The sequence below is a fragment of the Littorina saxatilis genome, linkage group LG4 (genome assembly GCF_037325665.1).
Source record: "Littorina saxatilis isolate snail1 linkage group LG4, US_GU_Lsax_2.0, whole genome shotgun sequence".
Lineage (NCBI taxonomy): Eukaryota > Metazoa > Mollusca > Gastropoda > Littorinimorpha > Littorinidae > Littorina > Littorina saxatilis.
This window is the reverse complement of record NC_090248.1, coordinates 63,123,741-63,144,067: the sequence shown is the minus strand read 5'-3', so window position 1 is coordinate 63,144,067 and position 20,327 is coordinate 63,123,741. Positions and strand designations below refer to the sequence as shown.

The 20,327-nt window shown below is 41.1% G+C and overlaps 1 protein-coding gene and 1 long non-coding RNA gene across 2 annotated transcripts in view; one reads left to right on the top strand and one right to left on the bottom strand.

Moving 5' to 3' along the window:
* Window positions 1-19,720, top strand: part of LOC138965334 (universal stress protein YxiE-like) — a 31,470-nt gene extending 11,750 nt beyond the window's left edge. The window contains exons 2-4 of the mRNA XM_070337470.1: window positions 8,685-8,765; window positions 13,966-14,072; window positions 17,584-19,720. Of these exons, the coding sequence (XP_070193571.1) occupies window positions 8,685-8,765; window positions 13,966-14,072; window positions 17,584-17,796 (401 nt within the window). The 3' untranslated portion in view covers window positions 17,797-19,720. The remainder of the gene's footprint in view (window positions 1-8,684; window positions 8,766-13,965; window positions 14,073-17,583) is intronic.
* On the bottom strand, window positions 70-4,127 carry LOC138965337 (uncharacterized). Its single transcript, XR_011455418.1, has 2 exons — window positions 3,108-4,127; window positions 70-2,623 (listed from the first exon to the last, which is right to left on the bottom strand). It is a non-coding gene; the product is annotated as an uncharacterized lncRNA (long non-coding RNA).
* Window positions 19,721-20,327: the final 607 nt, after the last annotated feature.

The following is a 20,327-nucleotide window of genomic DNA, read 5'->3' as shown; positions in this document are numbered from 1 at the left end:
TGTCAAATTGCCCACACACACCCTCATGCGCGCACACACACACACAAAATCAGATCTCAAGTGTAAGTATTCTTTTTGCAGTTTTATTTTAATGCCCATAATCAGTCAAACAAATATATCATCACACTTCGTCACTTGCACCTAAGCTTAAAAGTAGCAGTCCTGCATACATATGTAATGTGTAAATGTTTCAGGTCACCATCTGTCCTGGCTTGAACATGCAATAAGAACACCTCTACACAAACACGTGTACAGTCAACCGGCTAGCTGCTTCCCTGAAAGGCATATTTTTCTATGAATTAATCGATTTTCCGCAGACAGCAGCCAGGTAGTGGATCTTTAGTATATGTCCAAGCAGACGGTTGATCTTAGTACAACACATCAAGGAAATATTTTTTAAAAACAGATCCAACATCTAATCTTCCAAAGTTCATAATCAATAAAGAAGAAAGGTATGTTACTGGAACCCTTTATTTATGATTTAAGGCAATGTGCGGCAGTAAAATTACCAAACTTAAACTTGAAGAATACAGTCAAGCAATAACTTGGTTTTCTGGGTAGTTATTGAAGTGACTTATTAAAATGAATGAAAACATTGTGGATGGATATTGACGGCTGTTGCGATGAAAACTGGCATTTACAGCGTCAAATGGGATTTCTAGAAAACGGCTTTACAGCAACATCATACATCAGAAATTCATAATATTTGGCACAAGGATACACATGTATTATATCTACAATCATATAGAACGTGTTTGTTTTTTTAAACAACTACAGTTGAATTTAAATTAATTATTGTAATGAATCTTTCTTTCTTTATTTGGTGTTTCACGTCGTTTTCAACCATTCAAGGTTATATCGCGACGGGGAAAGGGGGGAGATGGGATAGGGGAAAGGGGGGAGATGGGATAGAGCCACTTGTTAATTGTTTCTTGTTCACAAAAGCACCAATCAAAAAATTGCTCCAGGGGCTTGCAATGTAGTACAATATATGACCTTACTGGGAGAATGCAAGTTTCCAGTACAAAAAAATTAACATTTCTTACATACTGCTTGACTAAAATCTTTACAAACATTGACTATATTCTATACAAGAAACACTTAACAAGGGTAAAAGGAGAAACAGAACCGTTAGTCGCCTCTTACGACATGCTGGGTAGCATCAGGTAAATTCTTTCTCGTCCCAACCAATATGGGACTCCCCCTAACCCGCGGGGGGTATTGTAATGAATATGCAGTGAGAAATTCGTTCATTCTTATGACAAAAGATATTAAAATTCAACTGTAGTCTGTTGTAAAAAAATCGTTCTATATGATTGTTGATATGATACATGTGCATCTTTGTGCCAAATATTAGGAATTTCTGATGTATTATGTCGCTGTTAAACTGTTTCCTAGAAATCCAATGTAACGACTGTTTCCATAGCAACGGCACTCTATGTCGATCAGTATTCACAATCCTCCGAAAGCGGCGTATGGCTGCCTAAATGGCGGGGTAAAAACGGTCATACAGGTAAAAATCCACTCGTACAAAAACATGAGTGTACGTGGGAGTTTCAGCCCACAAACACAGAAGAAGAAGAAGAAGTATTCACAATTGTTCTATTTATTTTTATGTCACTTCCCAGAAAACCAGGTTATTCCATGTATTCTCCAAATTCAATTTTACTGCCGCACATTTCCTTAACAAAATGTAAGATTTACTGTACTTTGACCGAGCAATTTTTGTAAGTGGACAGGCCTTAGTTTTATTTCGGTGGCATAATTCAATGCGCTTCGTCAAAATGTCTTGAACTGAAACCAAAAGCAGATGCAAGACTTATGGTCGGTTGGAGTTGTCTCCCGTACTCCTAACTTTAATGTGCTGCAGACAGGTGTGCCCAAACAGCCCATATCACAAACGGTTTGGAATTCCCGAAAACACAAGATCCGCACTGCACAACTTCAGTGCACAAATACGCGAGAGTGCTCGGTCGCTTTTTGAAAATGTGTATCTTGAGAGAAAAATATAGAATAGTGCGCTGTCCGAAGGAATAGAGTTCTTATAGGACAATGACAGCGCTCAGTTCAAAACGATAGGACATGATCACATCTGACCGCCATGCGGCTATGTGAATCAGACATCTGAGCCTTTCAATCCGTCTGTGTCGGACACCTGACGACATCCCCGAGGCTTTTAAATGAAATAAGACCATACGGGCACTAATAGTTGCATACCAAAAATGAACTGCCTCAAGGCTCTCTATGCAGAGTGGTATCTTTTTAAAGAATACATTCAGGTACAGCTTCTTCGAAAGAAAAAATAAATTCACCGCAACCACCAAAACATCTACCTCACAACAGAAAGCAGTCAAAGTGTTGATTTTTGGTCTGTGACCAAGTGGAGGGATGGTCTTATCCCATGTTAAAGGTGAGGACAACTTTTTAAATGAGGCGTAGTGGGCCTTTAAAACATTGACACAAATTTACAATAGCAACAAGTTGTAAAGCTCAGTACAACCAATACTGAGTGGACATTTACTGCCGCTGTTGCTGTAGTTTCCCCATCGATCACAGCTGGACCTGGATAGCACTGCTTTTCATCCACATTCACTGGCCAGGTCTTCGTCATCTTCTGTCCCTACTGACAAATGAATGACAAAGGAACTGATCTTAAATTCAAACACAATGACAAGAACAAGTTTTAAGTATGAGTAAGGAGTAAATTGTGTTTGTAACTGACAAACACACACACACTAAACCCACATAAATGCCAAGAGCGTAAACATTCTAATTCCCTGATAGACAAGTTCCAAATCCAATGCCTACTTTTTAATATGAAATATAGAAGACACATTCCCTGTCAGCGCTTGCTATCAAATTCAAAAAGCAAAGCAAAGGTCTGTAACATCAATCTGCAGGGCTAGAAAAATCTGCAGGTATTATTACTATTAATGTCTGGCAGCTCTCCTGACTGGCCAGGGAAAATCAAACACACACACACACACACACACACAAACACACTTCGGTTCTCACACACAAACACACACCAACAGTCAGAATGTAACCAGAACTTGAGACTGAGAGGGAGGATAAAACACAATATGATCAGGTAGCAGAACTCTTACCTGAATTGCCATTAGCATGAAATATTTCCCATTTGAGTCTTGACAGCCTCCCGATCATGAAGGAATCAATCTGCTTCTTCCACTGTGCCGGATCGATGCCAACCTGTAATATATAATATTGGCTGAAGTAACATTCCTCTGAGCAACAAATTTAAAACAGTTAGTTGACAGGACAAGTAGTACTAGGAGCTACATGCAGTATGATATTTAGCTATGTGGAGGTACAACAAACACACTGTCCACAGAACCAGATGAATTTACACACTGCACCCTCCCCCATAAAACAACAACAACAAAAAACGACAACAGACGACCAAACCAACATTAACGCTTGATTCTTATGATACTGTGGACAGTGGCATTGATATCTTTCTAGAATATAAAATTTTATAAGTCCTTTTACATTTAGTGAAGTTTTGACTGAATCAGTGAACTGAATCTGTTCACATAGACTGATGGAGTGACAGACATACAATGTAGACAAGTTGATGTGTGCATATATATATATATACATGCATATTACATAACATGTATATATATATATATGTATGTATAACATGTATGCATGTGTGTAGAGCACAAAGGAAAATAATAATAGAACTTGACACACAGTTTCACTGAGAATGAGATATATCCTGACAGTGAGTGAGTGAGTGACTGTTTACAGCAATACATTGTACTTTATTAAACTTGAAGGTACACACTGAAAGTCATGCGCTTCTAGTATTAAAAATGATTCTAATACTGGAGGAACTGCATGATCATCTTACTGGTGAAATAAAGCTAAGAGGTTCGAGCAGTTCTGTGGTTTGGACTCTTAGGTGTTCATTATTTTATTATTATCCCTGAACATGAATTATAAAAATAAAATGAAAACACTCTTCCAGTCTTGCTCACAGTCACACACACATGCACCTCCATATGAGTTATTCTGACCAGAACTTGAGAATGTAAGGGAGGGGAAGGAAAAAACACACTGTACATCATAACACTGACAGTTGTACATAATAAAACCTCTTCGCCTTACTCTTTCCTGATTTGCGGCAGTGGCATCAAATATTTTACTTCTGTCAGTGACAGCCTCAAGATCATGCAGCAATCGGTTGGCTTTTTCAGCTGAGAGGAGACCTTGAAGTTGAACATACTAGCTCAATCTTTAAAAACAAAAAGAATTTATAAAATATTATGATCATGCACCTTGAAAAGAGGTTGCAAAAACGTGGTAGTGGTAATCTTCTTCTTCAAATTAATGAGAAAATCCTTGTACAGGGCAACTACGTGTTGGTTCAGTGAACGATACCTTGCGCCTGTGGACTGACAGTCACAGTGACACTGACAGTGACTCGAGTGAGTCGAAATGACACCTGTTGCAACACATACTACCATAAACCCACTCTCAGTTATGAAACGAAACATGGAAACTTACCTCTGGTTAATATGCTTCTTCTTCTTCGTCGTTCACTAGAGGTTAATATGCAAAGGTTCGCCCGTCCCAATTCTCTCGCATTAGCAAACACCATTGCCATTGGAGATTCTGTCCAAACAGATCGCCTTCGACCGCCATTAACTAAAAACCGAAACGCAGTAGGTCTGAAAACCACGCTCAACGTCCAAAATAAGGAGGAAAAAAAAGAGCCCAAAACATTTTTTTGGCCAAAAACACTGTTTAAGCCCCACAAATATTTGTCCTTATTTTTTATGAAGCTTAATTTGTGCCCCTTATTTTATGCTCCACAAATACAGTTTGTGGCCCACAAAACCAAAATGTGCCCCACAAAAATAAGCCCAAAAATTTGTGAGGCACATTTCGCGTTTGTGGCCCACAAAAATAAGCCCAAAACGTGTGGGATTACTGACATCGAATGCCAAGGATAACACTGTGTCAGTTCCTCCCTCCCCCCCACCCCACCCCCAACCCTGTAAAGCAGTGTGATGAAATGTGAGGTCAAAAACCAGGAAGGGCAAACTGTCTGTTTTGCAAAGGTCCTTGTGGTAATGTGTCTCCTTTTGTAGACGCCACAACTAAAGGAACTGTGACATTTTTTGCACAAATGGGTTAATGACTAGAGTTTTAGGGTAGACCTGATTTAAACCTGTCGTTGTAAAGTATAACTCACTGCAGTCTGAATCCAGAAAGCTTCTTGTGTTACAGTGTTTGTGTTGGAACTGGACGTATCCAGTATTTCGCTGCTGGAAAAGACAGAGAGCTGCTGGTCCTACTGATATATTGATTGCATTAGACAAGTTTTCATATATATACATGTATAATCTAAAATTAAAGCTATTAGTTTGTCGTCACAACTTCTATTGACTCCAGATGTCACGTCGAAGTGACGGCTTTATGTTCGAATTCAATTGTAAAATGTTCTTAGCCGTTTTGTTAACACTGGTTTACAGCACCTAGGGTGATCACGGTGTAGCTTCAGTCATCATGTATCTATGTACCATTTTTTGCAAGTTAGCAGATCATAAACCCTAATCTTCTTGAGTTGAAAGACCATCAGACAAAAGATAGGAAAAGAGCTCAATAATCCTGATACCAAAATGTCACTTGTTGAGAACATGTTGCAGTCTACATACTCTAATGGGGGGTACTGCAGGGTAGTACTAGTATCAGAGTTTACCATTATTCTGTTTTATGGCCTGTATCTGTCTATGGGCTGAATAAGTGTGACCTGACTCTGACACTCATACATCCATCTTCACTGTATACAAATGAGAAGGGTTGTATAGTTGTTAGCTATAGATAGCTCACAGGCATAGTTCTATGGGTCAGCTTACTGCAGCTCACAGGCATAGATCTATGGGTCAGCTTACTGCAGCTCACAGGCATAGTTCTATGGGTCAGCTTACTGCAGCTCACAGGCATAGATCTATGGGTCAGCTTACTGCAGCTCACAGGCATAGATCTATGGGTCAGCTTACTGCAGCTCACAGGCATAGATCTATGGGTCAGCTTACTGCAGCTCACAGGCATAGATCTATGGGTCAGCTTACTGCAGCTCACAGGCATAGATCTATGGGTCAGCTTACTGCAGCTCACAGGCATAGATCTATGGGTCAGCTTACTGCAGCTCACAGGCATAGATCTATGGGTCAGCTTACTGCAGCTCACAGGCATAGATCTATGGGTCAGCTTACTGCAGCTCACAAAAGACCAGTGTGCATAGTTTGCTTTATTCCTTTTGCCTCATGTCTGTGCCTGTGGTACAATATCGCAGGTGTTCCATGTGGATTTTGACACTGTGACAGGTATCCAGTGTGTTGATGCATAAACATCCACAAGTTTTCTAAAGTGTCAACGTGAGACGATGTGATTTTTATATGACAGTCTGACTTGCCCCAGGCTATTGATGCACATAGCATTGACTATAGTTCACTGACATTTTAACACAAGGCAATATAGCTTTTAGTTTTGTCGCTGAGCTCAAGTGTGTCCCCAAACCTTACCTGATCAAACAGTTTGCTGGTGTTAACAGCCTGAGGTCATGTGTTGTGGAGTTGTGCACAGAAATAGTTTCAGGAGACAAAAAGCTGTTGCACCAACTGTTGTCGATTCATTATGCTGTGACATTGAGACTGCCCGGGATGGGGGATGGAGGACGTACATACTATGGACTGATTATCATTATTGATCAACAGATGGTGGCTCCAAATGACGTTGCCGTAAAAATACTAAAATTGTTCTGCTGGTAGAGTGGGTAATAGATGTAACAAAATGGACAAAAGGGTTTTTGTGATATTGTCTTTCACAATTCTTATGTTAAAAAGTGATCATCACAGAGTGCAATATTCTCAATGTTCTTATTGTCAAGTGCGTGTTTTGCATAACTGTCCATTATGATTATGGCACTTATCAAATAATATTGTCAGTAATACTAATAGTGCTATGACTGCTTAAAACCAACAAAAAGGTCAAGGTAGATGCACACACCTTTTTAGTTGATTAAATCACTAATGCATCCATGGTGATTGCTAGGTAGACAAAGTGTAGTACTTAGTATTAGTCACAGCTGTCTATAACAATGTGCACTCATGGGACTGACTAAAAGTGGTCGTTATTGAAAGGTGAATGATATTGATAAAAACAACTAGTTGGTGCTCTTTTGGTGGTGACGTTGAAAAACAACTAGTTGGTGCTCTTTTGGGGTGGTGACGTTGAAAAACAACTAGTTGGTGCTCTTTTGGGGTGGTGACGTTGAAACACAACTAGTTGGTGCTCTTTTGGGGTGGTGACGTTGAAACACAACTAGTTTTTTGTTTGTTTTTTGTGGTGACGTTGCAACTTGCATGGTTGAGAAGTGGTCTTCAGGGCAGGTTCCACTGTCCTGTTGACGGATTACAACACAAGTTTTACTTTAACCCACCTCCCCCTCCCACGCTTTTATTTGATCTGTCTCATTTGTTGATCTGTCTCATTTAATGTCTGTTAGGGTGTACCATGCCGAAGATCTGTCAGGCATGGGAATTAAAATTTCCGCCGAATTGTTTTTTTGTTCCACAGAAAAAGCAGAAGTTTCCGCCGAAAAAAAAATGGGGGATCCGGGAGGCAAAAATGGTTCTAAAAACTGAATTAAATGGCAAACTTGGAGCTAAGATGACACCAAATTGCACCAATTGGGTTCTTTGGAGAGAGAAAAATTTCGGGGGGGGTGGGGGGGGGGGGGGCATGCCCCCGGACCCCCCTAGTAAGGCTAGGTGCTCCGCGCCGTCGACTTTGTTATTACTTACAAATTTTCAGCCTTTTTAATTCCCATGCCTGATCTGTGTTTGTGAAGAATGGTCATGAAGTTGATGGTACTTGCAGGTAGTAATGCAATAAATGGTGATGGTGCGAGGGGCACTACTGTTCATCATGCATTGCCTCAAGTAGCAGGTCAATATTGAAACAAAGGGCACTCAGGTTCAATGCACATTAATGCTATTGTCAGCTGCACATTTTGATTTTGTGTTAACGATCCTCATCTTAGTAGATGACAAGTCAATCCACTCCAGGCTTTGACAACTGATAAAAAATCATTATCGTTCTGTGTAAACAAGTGGCAGAAATCTGTAGCAGTGGCTTATATTCAGTGCAGAATGGGATTTTTGTTGCTGAATTAAGTTTCACAAATCATCATAGGTGTCAGTTTTATAAGTTCATATATTTCAACAATTTATTTTGACTGTGCACTGTTGATTTTTGGTGTGTATCCAAATGGGAATATTACAGCGGTACCTGCCATGTGTGGACCCTCCTATGAGAGGACTGTCACCTCCCTTCAAAGGACACCTTCTCTTGTCCCTTTTTATATTATCTCTACCAAAGTATACCTGTCATGACAGGCCACCTGCAATGTAGGGACACTTGGCTCGTCCCAAGGGTGTCCTTTCATCGCAGGTACCACTGTAGTACTGTTGTCTCAAGATTCAGCCAGGGAGGTATCTCATGGGGCTGTGTACTATTACTCACTGCTATCTGATCACTTGCACAATAAGGATTAGCTGCCTTAAGGAAAGACTGTGCATGGAATTCCCTGCAAATCTGAATTTCTAATTGTTTTTGGTGTTTATTGACATGTTGCTTGTGTGTTTCAGATTACATGAACAATGTCCACAAGCCCAACGACCATGTTGTCTTGTTGCACGTCCCAGAGTACCACACCGTCATACAATCACGTGAGTTTTCAAATTCAAGCCATTTTCATTGATTACATTAAATTCGCTTTTAGTTTTACTTGTGAATGGTTGAAGTGAAATATGTGTTGATACTGAAGGATGGTGGTTCCAAGGAACGGGGAGGGACACGTAACTTACCTGATCAGGCTGGAGAACTCTCCTTGGATGGATCTGCGATTTTTTTCATGAAGCGACTCGATCAGTGGATTTTCTTGAAAACAGTGTTTTTCCTCAAAGAAAATAATTGAGAAGCAATCTTTCTTAATCTGAATCAACTTCTAGTCCATTTGCAGTGTTGTAGCAGCCAGCTAGGAGACTCCCTGCCTTTAAAATTGGCTAAATTTGGTTAATCTAGATGGTGGAGTAACAAAAAAAAGTGTCCACCACTGGCCCCCCCTGCAGGCCAGTTTTTGAGTCACTTGAGAAAAAGTGACTCTATGTAATCGGTCAGTGTTAGTCTGTCCGGCCGGCCGTCCGGCCGTCCGGCCGGCCGTCCGTAGACACCACCTTAACGTTGGACTTTTCTCGGAAACTATCAAAGCGATCGGGCTCATATTTTGTTTAGTCGTGACCTCCAATGACCTCTACACTTTAACGATGGTTTCGTTGACCTTTGACCTTTTTGAAGGTCACAGGTCAGCGTCAAAGGAAAAATTAGACATTTTATATCTTTTCTCGGAAACTATCAAAGCGATCGGGCTCATATTTTGTTTAGTCGTGACCTCCAATGACCTCTACACTTTAACGATGGTTTCGTTGACCTTTGACCTTTTTGAAGGTCACAGGTCAGCGTCAAAGGAAAAATTAGACATTTTATATCTTTGACAAAGTTCATCGGATGTGATTGAAACTTTGTAGGATTATTCTTTACATCAAAGTATTTACATCTGTAGCCTTTTACGAACGTTATCAGAAAAACAAGGGAGATAACTAGCCTTTTCTGTTCGGCAACACACAACTTAACGTTGGGCTTTTCTCGGAAACTATAAAAGTGACCGGGCTCAAATTTTATGTGAACGTGACTCATTGTGTTGTGAATAGCAATTTCTTCCTGTCCATCTGATGCCTCATATAATATTCAGAACTGCGAAAGTGACTCGATCGAGCGTTTGCTCTTCTTGTTAGATATTTGTTTCCTCAGCTGTTCTCAAGTTTGCTGGACATGCTAATGCCTTTTGAATTAGCCTGGCAACAGTAGAATCAGTTGATCTGGTTATTGCTCTGTTGTAGCTACATGTACCTGAGTTATGCTGGAAAGGGGGTGAGAGCGGGGTGGTGGTAGGCACATGAAACAGTTGAGTCATCATCATTACCCATACTTTATTTTGAGGATGGATCAGTTTTATTCAGTTATTTCTTCTCATCTCACACGGCATTAATAGGTAACATGCGCCTTGAGTCGCCTTGTGTGGTGAGATACGTGCGCGATATAAATCCTCGTAAATAAATAAATTATTACCATCCTGTTAAAACGAGAATGTAACATACATACATACATACATACATACATACATGCATTTGCATTTCTGCTGCTGTCAACATCTGTTGCACACTGGGTGCCTGCTGTAAGTGTCTTGGTGTTGGCTGCACAAGAATGGGTAACATGAACACAAGTTATTGTTAGGGATTGTATGAGGTTTTGTGCAGCAACAAGTGTACCTCAAGTGCTAATGCCTTTAAAACTGTGATGATTAACAAAATACTCCCCTCCTGCTTCTCTAAATAAAAAGAATAAAAAGGATAATGTGCAGAATGTAGTCACTAGTTGAGGATCACCTTTTATTGATCAAAATGCAAGTACACACACTAAAACAGATGAGCAAATGCAGGGACCAATTGATAGATTCATCTATGTGCATGCCCAATAAAAGGACACACTGTAAACAGATCAACAGACACACGCACACACACTCTCACACACTCTCACTCTCTCACTCTCACTCTCACTCTCACACAAGCACATACATACAATTTACAAGCACATACATACAAGCACATACATACAAGCACATACACTGTTCAACAAAAGTTAAGGATCACTTTTTTACAAGCACGCCACACAAAACAGACAAGACCGAATTCTTTCATTTTTTAAAAATTATATAATTGAACAACCAGGGAATAATGACAAACAAAGCAAAGATCGAACGCGGCAGCGACAATTTAGCTAGAGTGTGTCAAACGTGACAACCCTCGAAAATGGAATTCACAACAATGTGAATCAATGTCAATAACGCGTGTGCCCTCCGTTGTGTGCCAGGCATTCAACACATCGTTAGCGCATGGAGTGGATCAGGTTGCATATGAATGCTCTGGGAACTCCATTCCACTCCTGCTGGAGCCATTGCAGCAGTTGACCCAGATTGGCAGGAGGAGGGTGATGTAATTGCTGTACCCCACGACAAAGCTCCCACATGTGCTCTATGGGGTTCAGGTCCGGGCTGTTGGCTGGCCACAGCATCCTGTTGACCCTGGCCTGCTGGATGAAGGTGTTTACAGCTGCAGAGCGATGGGGAGGTGCGTTGTCATCCTGAAGAATCGCACGAGGGCCGATTGCTTGGAGGGCTGGAACGACCAGGGGTTGCAGGATCTCATTCTGGTAGCGGACACCGGTCAAGTTGCCCACTACATGGTACAGAGGTGTCCTTAGACGTGTGCTGATCCCTCCCCAGACCATCACAGAGCCTCCGCCAAAACGCTGTCGTTCCAGAACAGCGCCTTCTGCGAAGCGCTCTCCGTGATGCCTCCACACTCGGATGCGACCATCAGCAGGTTCCAAGCAAAAGCGGGACTCATCTGTAAACAACACCTGAGCCCACTGCTGACGTTGCCACCTCACATGTTGAGTGCACCAGGCTCGGCGAGCTGCTCGGTGATTAGCAGTCAGGGTTGTTCCTCGGACTGGACGCGTTGCACGCAAGCCAAAGTTGTATAAGCGGTTTCGGATCGTCTGACCACTAACAAGTGTTGGTGGTAGCTTGTAGGCGTTGCCTAATGTTGTTTGCCGTAGCCATTCTTTGTTGCATGGCCTGCCTCTGAATGAAGCGATCCTCTCTTTGTGTGGTGACTCTGGGCCGACCAGAACGTTGTCGCTCCTGCACTCTTCCAGTTGCTTGGAATCTCTGGTGATGACAGAGGGAGCCAATGCAAGCCTCTGGGCCACTTGCCTGGCAGCAACACCGTCTTGTAGCCATCCTATTGCCCTTCCTCTATCCAAATCGCTCAGTTTTCTTCGTGGGGGCATGTTGCTACTGTGCATAATTGTGTCGGCGTGTCAACCTTTAAACACAAGCTGGTGAGCGATGTTCATAGCCAGGACCCTGTTGTAGCACGTGCAGACCTGTTTACCCTTACGATTTTGGCGTAATTTATTACGATTTTCTGCAAAAAATACGCCATTCCGCTATCCGTGTCAAGACTACGATTTTCATAAATAAAAAATGTAAAAAAAATTTTTTTTTTTTTTTAATCAATTCACATGTTTGGCATTGTTTTTTTCAATGGCAAAATGGGGTGAAAAAGCACAGGACTGACCAGAGATCATGTCTGTCTGACGAGACGCTGGAGAGCCTTATTCTAGTGGTGAAGTGTCGCCCTCACTCATTCGGCAAGCGCAAGTACAGTAGAGAAGCGCTTGACACACTGAAAAAGGCCTACTACGAGCAAAAGAAAAAGAATCAGTGATGCATGTGCTTTTGATGGGATCTTCTTTGAAATTATGATGACTACAAAAACTGACTGATGTGTTTTGTTTGTAAATGATGGATATATGTGCATGATTGCGTTTCGCAGACACAGTTGTCATGTGCTGCGGCGTTGTAATTGGCGACGAATGCTGGATGATTACTATTTTTGTGTCAGGATTACTATTTTTGGGGCTGAGCATTACTCCAAAACACTTATGGGGGTAAACAGGTCTGCACGTGCATCACAACCTTTTGCCCTGGCATGCGTTCCGCAAATTTCATGGGGCTATAAAAAACACCCTTTTTCTTCCAAAATGCAGAAGCTTTTGAGAAGTCCCACAAAGGGAAATAACTCTGCCTGCCAAACAAAATTCTAGGTCAAGACTCATTGTTCATTTGTTAATTCAAACACATTAACTCATTCGCTGCGCAGCTAAATTTCCCCTGTGTTCCCTGCCAACGCGCGATTTAGAGCCATTTTGAAAAAAATATTAAAAATCAACAACACAAGATAACCTTACATACCTTATGTTTTTGCAAAGTTTGAAACTTACTCTTTTAGAAAATATATGAAACATTTGAAAGTACATACCTTTTGTTGTCTTCATATCCACGCAAAATATCCAATTTGAAGCAAAACAAAAAAACTTTCTACGTCATGGGTTCATCATACACAATGTCATGATCGACACTTGCATTGCCCGAATCATCACCCAAATGATCGTCCATTGGCACAAAATCGTCACCAGAATCTAAAATATCATCTCCACTATCATCATCACTGAGGTCAAGATCAGAACCGTACTGAATAACACGTTCTAGCACTCTTTTCAAGTTACTACGTCTCAGCAGAACGATCCGCCATCTTGGAAAAGTCAAAACACGTGGGTCGCACACCGTCAACAAAATTTTTATTAATCCCAACAATTTAAGGGAAGGAACTGTTTACAGTGAATGGTACCACTGTAGACAGATAGAAGTTCATTGCAGGGGTTGTTTCCCTTGGTCAGCAGGACCGTTTACACCGTTAAAAATTCGTGATATCCGTCGGAACTCAAGTGCCGGCACGCAGCCAACGCTAAACACAGGTGTCGGAATTCCAGTTCCGACGCGCAGCGAATGAGTTAAACTTTTAAATATTATGTCGATGTTTAATTTTTTGGCAATTTTTTATAATTAGATCTGTTTTTTCAACCGATCCTTAACTTTTTTTGAAGAGTGTACATACAAGCACATACATACAAGCACATACATACAAGCACACACACACACAAGCACACACACACACACCAAAGGAGAGGGAAAGAGACAGAGGGTGTGTGTGTGTTTATTCTTCACATATTGTACATGATGCGTTTGTTTTATTTGTTTCATTTCTTCTTTTTTTTGCAATGTAAAAGGCATTACAGGTCTGTACACAGACATAACAAAGCTACATGTATCACGACACATCTGTAAAGAAGAAGGCAGTGTGTTTGTAGAAGAATGCTGATTGGTGGTGATGTTTGTTGCAGCCATGGTGATGACGGATGTGAGCGTAGTCACGGACCTTCTGCAAGACGAGGAGAAGAGGATCAAGGCCTTTCTGGAACAGCTGGGAACTAAACTCAAAAGTCACGGGGTAAGTATGTGTGTCTTTACACACTTTATTTGGATTGGTTCAGTCTACACCTGAATAACAGTTAACACCATTCGTTGGTGAAATATGTGCATTCAGTCGCCATCGGCGGCAATTACACATTTTTCCTGAACTTCCTGTTTTAATTACAGGATGCTTGAACTCCACCCTACTTTGATAACACTAAATGCTGTGTGAACTTGATCAAAGAATTATAGCAAGTTGGTTATATTGTGTCTTCAAAACAGATGTGTTATTATATTGTGGCAGGTTCCATTTGTAATTTAGGGCAAGGCAAAAAGGAAGAGGCAGTATTTGTTTCCCTCCTCACTCAAATTGTGAAGTTAAGCCCACAGCTGCTTCAGTTTTAGGTCATTCTGGATGAATTTTCTGCTGACCTCAGCAAGCAAGGCTTTTTCCACCCTAGCTGTATACATTGTAATATACCCTGTGCGTTTTGCATATGTACCAAGTGGTTATGTTTGGCCTATGAACATTAAAAACCCTGGCAGTGTTCGAAAGCCAAAATATTCCTGTTTTCTTTTTCCCTAGTGTATTCCCCTAGTCAGTGTTCAAAGTAAGATATGCTGTTAAATACACATTTGAGTCAGTGGCTCATAGTTGCTGCTGTAGCATAATAAATCAAGACACTTGTATAAGCTTATGTCAGGAGTACACATAGTCCTAAAGCGGTTACTGACCGAGGCCTGTTATCTGATATTTTGTGAACTATATTTATTGCTGTGGCCTGCAGGAATGCGTCCAACTTGCTGACTGTGTATCTTTTCAAGGTCAACTTTTTGTAAAAGTATGTATAGTGTTTCTGTTAGATAGCTAAACCATTTTTGTGTGTATCATTCTGGACTGTTTATGGTATATGTGACTTATTCAAGTATTTTCCCAATAAGCAGTGTGTGTGCGGGCACATTTGCATGTATGTGCATACTTGCATGCTTTAGAGAGCTTGTGTGCATATGTCATATGTGTGGTGTGTGTGTTTGCTGGTGTGCGTGTGTGTCTGCCTCAGAGTGTGTGTGTGTCTGTGTGTGTTTGTGTTGAAATAAGGTCTCTATCATGTTGACTGTTAGTGTTACTATAAATAACAATCCCTGACTGAAACAAAACTTTGGGAAGCTCTCACACATGTTGAATCACATAAAACTGCACATAACCATTACAGCGCTGTGACTCCTACAGTGAAACCGTCTGCAACATCACATGAAGATTAAATGAGTGTTTCTCTCTTTCAACTGCGGTTTATTATCACTGAGCATTGAGTGAGTCAAAAACCAACAGTCACATTACGGTTCACATTACTACAGCAGAATTCTAGTGAGGAATCATCACATGAGAAGTCATTCTATTCTCGTCTGGTCAGCAGTAGGGAGAACTTTGCCCCTCTTTATTGTGACTGGGGTCGTGTTGAATCTGGAACAGCACTGTGTGTGAGCTGTTGTATTTATATGGTCATAAACTGTGTCGCCTGTTCTAACAGACTTCTAGCTCTGCCTGTGGCGGTGAGAGAGAGTGAGAGAGAGGGAGGGGGAGGGGGGAGGAGTGAGTGAGAGAGAGATGGATCTGAGGGAGAGGAAGGGGACAGAGTGGGGGAGGGGGACAGACAGAGAGAGAGAAAGAGGGAGGGAGAGATCTAATCTTTTTGCTTCCATGTCTTGAGACCAAGATTTTGCAGATACATGTGCTGCTTTTAATTTTGCTTGTCCAGACACTCAGACAGCTTCTAGTCATCTTTACTTTTGGGCAAAATGCTCCTATGGCAGAAAAACACCCCCACATTTTGAGTAGATAATATTATAAGTGCTGGAAAGTGCCTGACTGCATATTCATGCACATAAATGTAACCAAGCAGAATGGTATTAAGCACGTAACAGCAGCCACAGATCTGCTGTCATCCTCCAAATCCACGAAATGGAATGCGCCTGGGATCGTTCCATGGTGATTTAGGTGAAGAATTATTCATAATGATGTAGAACACAAGTGTCTGTGCATAAAAGAGGCAGATAAAATGTGGCGATGAAAAATATGGAACAAGACTCTACTGGAACTTTCCTAAGTTTTATCTGCATCATAAGCCTCTTAGATTAGATATCATGATTGTACGTAAGCTTAGCTCTGCAATGTTGTGGTTGTTGAGAAAAGAAGAAAGCTTTCATTTGCAAACTCAGATACAAGTGATCAGAGCAGAGATTCACAGTATTTTGCATCTGAGGTTTGTGTGTGGTGTATTAGTACTGATACATGGTGTGGCATAATAGTGTAACCCGTGGAATGTATCAGCCAAGTCATTGTACATGCACCCTCAACAAGTTTGTTGACCTTGATACAACTGCCCTGTGTGTACAGTGGCGCCTGTGATGCAAGGCCCCCTGTGATGGGAGAATATCTACCAATAAAGGACACCTTCTTTCATCCCTTTGACTGTTCTACGTACCAACATAGACCTGTCATGCGAGGCTGTCTGCCATGTTGGGACACTTTTGGTCTGTCCAAAGGGTGTCCTTTCATCACAGGTGCCACGGTGCCAAGATTGTGTGTTTTGCATAATTATGATGCTTACTGATACTCAAGTAATACATTACACATTTTGCTGGGTTCACAGCTTGTGTGTGTATAACAGTACTGTTTGCTGAAAGAAAGAAAAGTGACCCAGTTTGTTTAGTCCGACTAGATTATGTTCACTAGCTTGTGGGCATTGTTCAAGTTTGAAAGTTTGAAGTTGCTGTCTCTGTGTGTTGTTGGCAATGACAGTGTACGCTTGACTGCTCCAGAATTTTGGGATGTTTACTGAATAACTCGCATAAGTCATGCGTTCTCTTTTCCCTTGTGTAGCACATTACTACCGAGAGAGTTGTTTGAAAGCTGATTTTGTTTGTACAACTCAGAGTGTTGGTGTTGTTCAGTGAGAGCAAGCACAACTTGTCTTCAAACCAGTTTGGATAACTCTTGTCCAAGTCTTGAATCCTGGTCTCCGTGGAATTTAAAGTCCCTTCCAGGTCATGTGATCTTCTCAAGCATCCTCAGGCCTCTTGCATCATTCAGTTTCCAACCCAACAAGAAATGGCAGCTGAAAAATGAGCCAATAGTTAGTGTCCCTCCTTTCTTACTTGCATTTCACTCTGCCAGGACTTGTCACGTCCGGCTGTGTGCTATGGGCTTTAATGTATACTCTGGATAGACCACCACTGCATGGCAGTGAGGGCCGAAATCAGGCTGACCCCTTATAATAAACCTTTTTGGCATCTGTATGAGCAGCTCTTGCGAGTTATCCGCGAGACATGCTCTTTGTTATGCTTCGTAAGTCGCGAGAACTACGATCTTCGGCCTTCGCAGCTCTCGCAAGATGGCCGACCAGCATGCTTTGCTTTACTTTGAAATTTGTGAGAGCTTGGAATACCGATAGGGTCTATAGTGCATCGTGTATTTCACTCAGGAATTAGGATGCAATGTTGGGCATAGAACTGCGTTGATTATGTTTGACTTGGTTTTTTGTTGACAGATCGGCGGCAAAGTGAAGAGCGTGGGAGGCAACGCCGGCGAGGTCATCTGCAAGGTCGCCAACGAGGAGAAGGCCAACCTTATTGTGATCGGTTCACGTGGTATGGGCACCATCCGTCGTACGTTGCTAGGCAGCGTCAGTGACTACGTCATGCACCACGCTCACGTGCCGGTGCTGGTCTGCAAGCGACAGGAACATCCACACCACAAATGAGGTGGCACCGCCCAACAACCGACCACCACCACCACCATTACCGCGGTCTGCCAGCACAGTCTGAGGACCATGACTGTTAGTAGTTTTGAGGAAGACGAAAACATAGAAACCCAACAAAAAACCAACACCCCCATGTTAGCTGAATCTTTGTTTAATCGCAGTGGAGACCTTTCGTAACTTCTGGTTCGAGTAGCACGATTTTAAGTTTGAGGCTGCAAGTTCTGAGTTGGTAAGTTTGCTTTTCTAAGGCCGTTTTGCTGTTGGAATTTCAGTTGTAGGGTTGGTTGGTTAGAACGTGGGGGGGGGGGGGGGGGGGGGGGGGGGGATTTGAATTATTTAGGTGTGATTTGCAAACCTGGGTACTGTTTAAAGTTTTTCAGCTGGGCTGTGCTTCTAGACTGTATGATATTCTAAGGTAAGAATAAATAAATATTTTAAGTGTTTATGCAATTAAACGTTTCTACGTGCGGAATTAATTATGAATTCCACGAAATGATTGGGAGAAAGTCCAGTTGAACGAAGATACAACCACCATGTCGCATTTTCTGAGGAGAGCATTTGGGGGATGATTCCAGAATATTTGAATGAGAGGGGCTTTATTTGTTGTTGAAACAAGTGCTCAAATAATTTAGCATTTCCATCTCTACATGTGTACTTGTTGATCATTTTCATTGCACTCACAGTGTGTGAGAGCCGTAATTGTCTCCCTTTAGCATAATTGCCTCTATCTGCAGTTTAGATTCTAAACAACATGACTAATTGCAGAAGTTTTTCTCCCAGAATTTGAACTGGAAGTCGTGTAGTCTAGTTAAAATCATTAGCCAAAGGTATGATGTCATATGTTATAGTTAATCATCTTTTGTGTTGGATTTTTGGTTAGTGTTTGTAGTTAGGTCACTGTCAGTTTGCTCTCGGTTTGTGATTCTGTGAAAGCAACAATAAGCTGTTGAAAAACGTAACAAAACTAAGTGCAAGAAGTTTCAGAATTAGTCGGTACTTTGCAGAACCTTGGGTTTCTTTTTCTTAACTCTGAAGAAAAAAGTCAAGGAAAAAAGTAATGTGTGTGGTCCCATTTTGGTTAGACTGCTGTTTTTTTCAGTGCTCGTAATTTGCTAATCTTGACATCAGGTTGTTATTTGCTCATAGAATTGAACCTTTAAAGCCAAGTTTAGCTATGATTTATGTATAAAGAACATATACTCATTTCTTGTTTAGCAACCCTTGTGTTAACCTCAACATTTTCTCTTATTTCATTGCTTAATTATCATTCTGTGAAACACATTACTTTCTAATTCATTTCTTTGATGCTTTATTCAGTTTCATACCGATGATGATCATTCCTTTCTTATATTCTCAGAGACAAACAATATGATTCCCATACACACAGAACACTGCAAATTGCAGTATACAAAAGTAAAGTTTTGGCAACTGTATTGAAATTGAAAAAACACCCAGAAGCTTACACATTGTTTACAGTATTGCTTTTGCAGTTTATGAACTAAGTATGCATTTGTATCACCTGTTCTAGCAGCATACATCTATATCCTTCTCTTCTGTATATAGGCAGTTAATTAGACCAAGCTTAAGTCACACCTGTTGACTAAACATACTGTACGATTATTGATTCTTGATTCTTCAGCGTTTGATTTGTTTGGATTGTCTTCTGTGGATGACATGTTCTGAATGGAGTTTTGAGTTGTCCATCTGAGGTACAATAAATTCCAGTCTCCTTTTCCCTAACATTTGATCATGTATTTATAGGCATGTTCTTTGCAATAGTCAGAGAAATCATTTTCACCGTGTTGTGATTGACCTTTTGATGTATGCAAGATTTTGTTCTCGTTCTTATCATCCCTGTCTTGGCAGCCAAGCCGCACTTTTCTTCTCTTCTTTTCTGAATACGGGAATAAATAATAAAAAGGTGGACTGCTTTGTTTTCTTCAGTATTATTGAATATAGGGATTTGAATTAAAGATATGGTATTTTGGGAGAGAAAAAAAGCTTATTCAATCTCTGCAGAATGCCACGCATCAAACACACATCTGACTCGCATGTAAATCGTGCATGTTCATTTTTTCACACACAGAAATTGCAATTCAAAACCTACGGACATATACACATTTATGCGCAATATTAACATGTCGAACTATTAAAACTGAACACTCGAAGTATGTGAGCTTCTTAAAGAAAAGCGAGTGTCGGGCACAGTGTCTTCAAACGCGTAGTACAATACAATGTTGTCTTGACGATGATGTCCGAAAGTTCGCTGAGTTTTAAAGAAATATTATCAACACATGTCGACAATGAATGCACAGTACTCGCGACACAAAATTCAGTGAACTGAATTTAACGGGCCGGCCTACGGGTGACTCGGCATAAGTATACTGACGTCCAAAAGAAACGCGAAAAAGTGTCTAGTGTCATTCATTGCCTAATAAACAAATCGTACAAAAATTCTAATTTCATTATTAATGTCCAATTTTTGGTAGAGTAGAACACTGACTTATGGTCCATAACACAGTAAGGTTGCG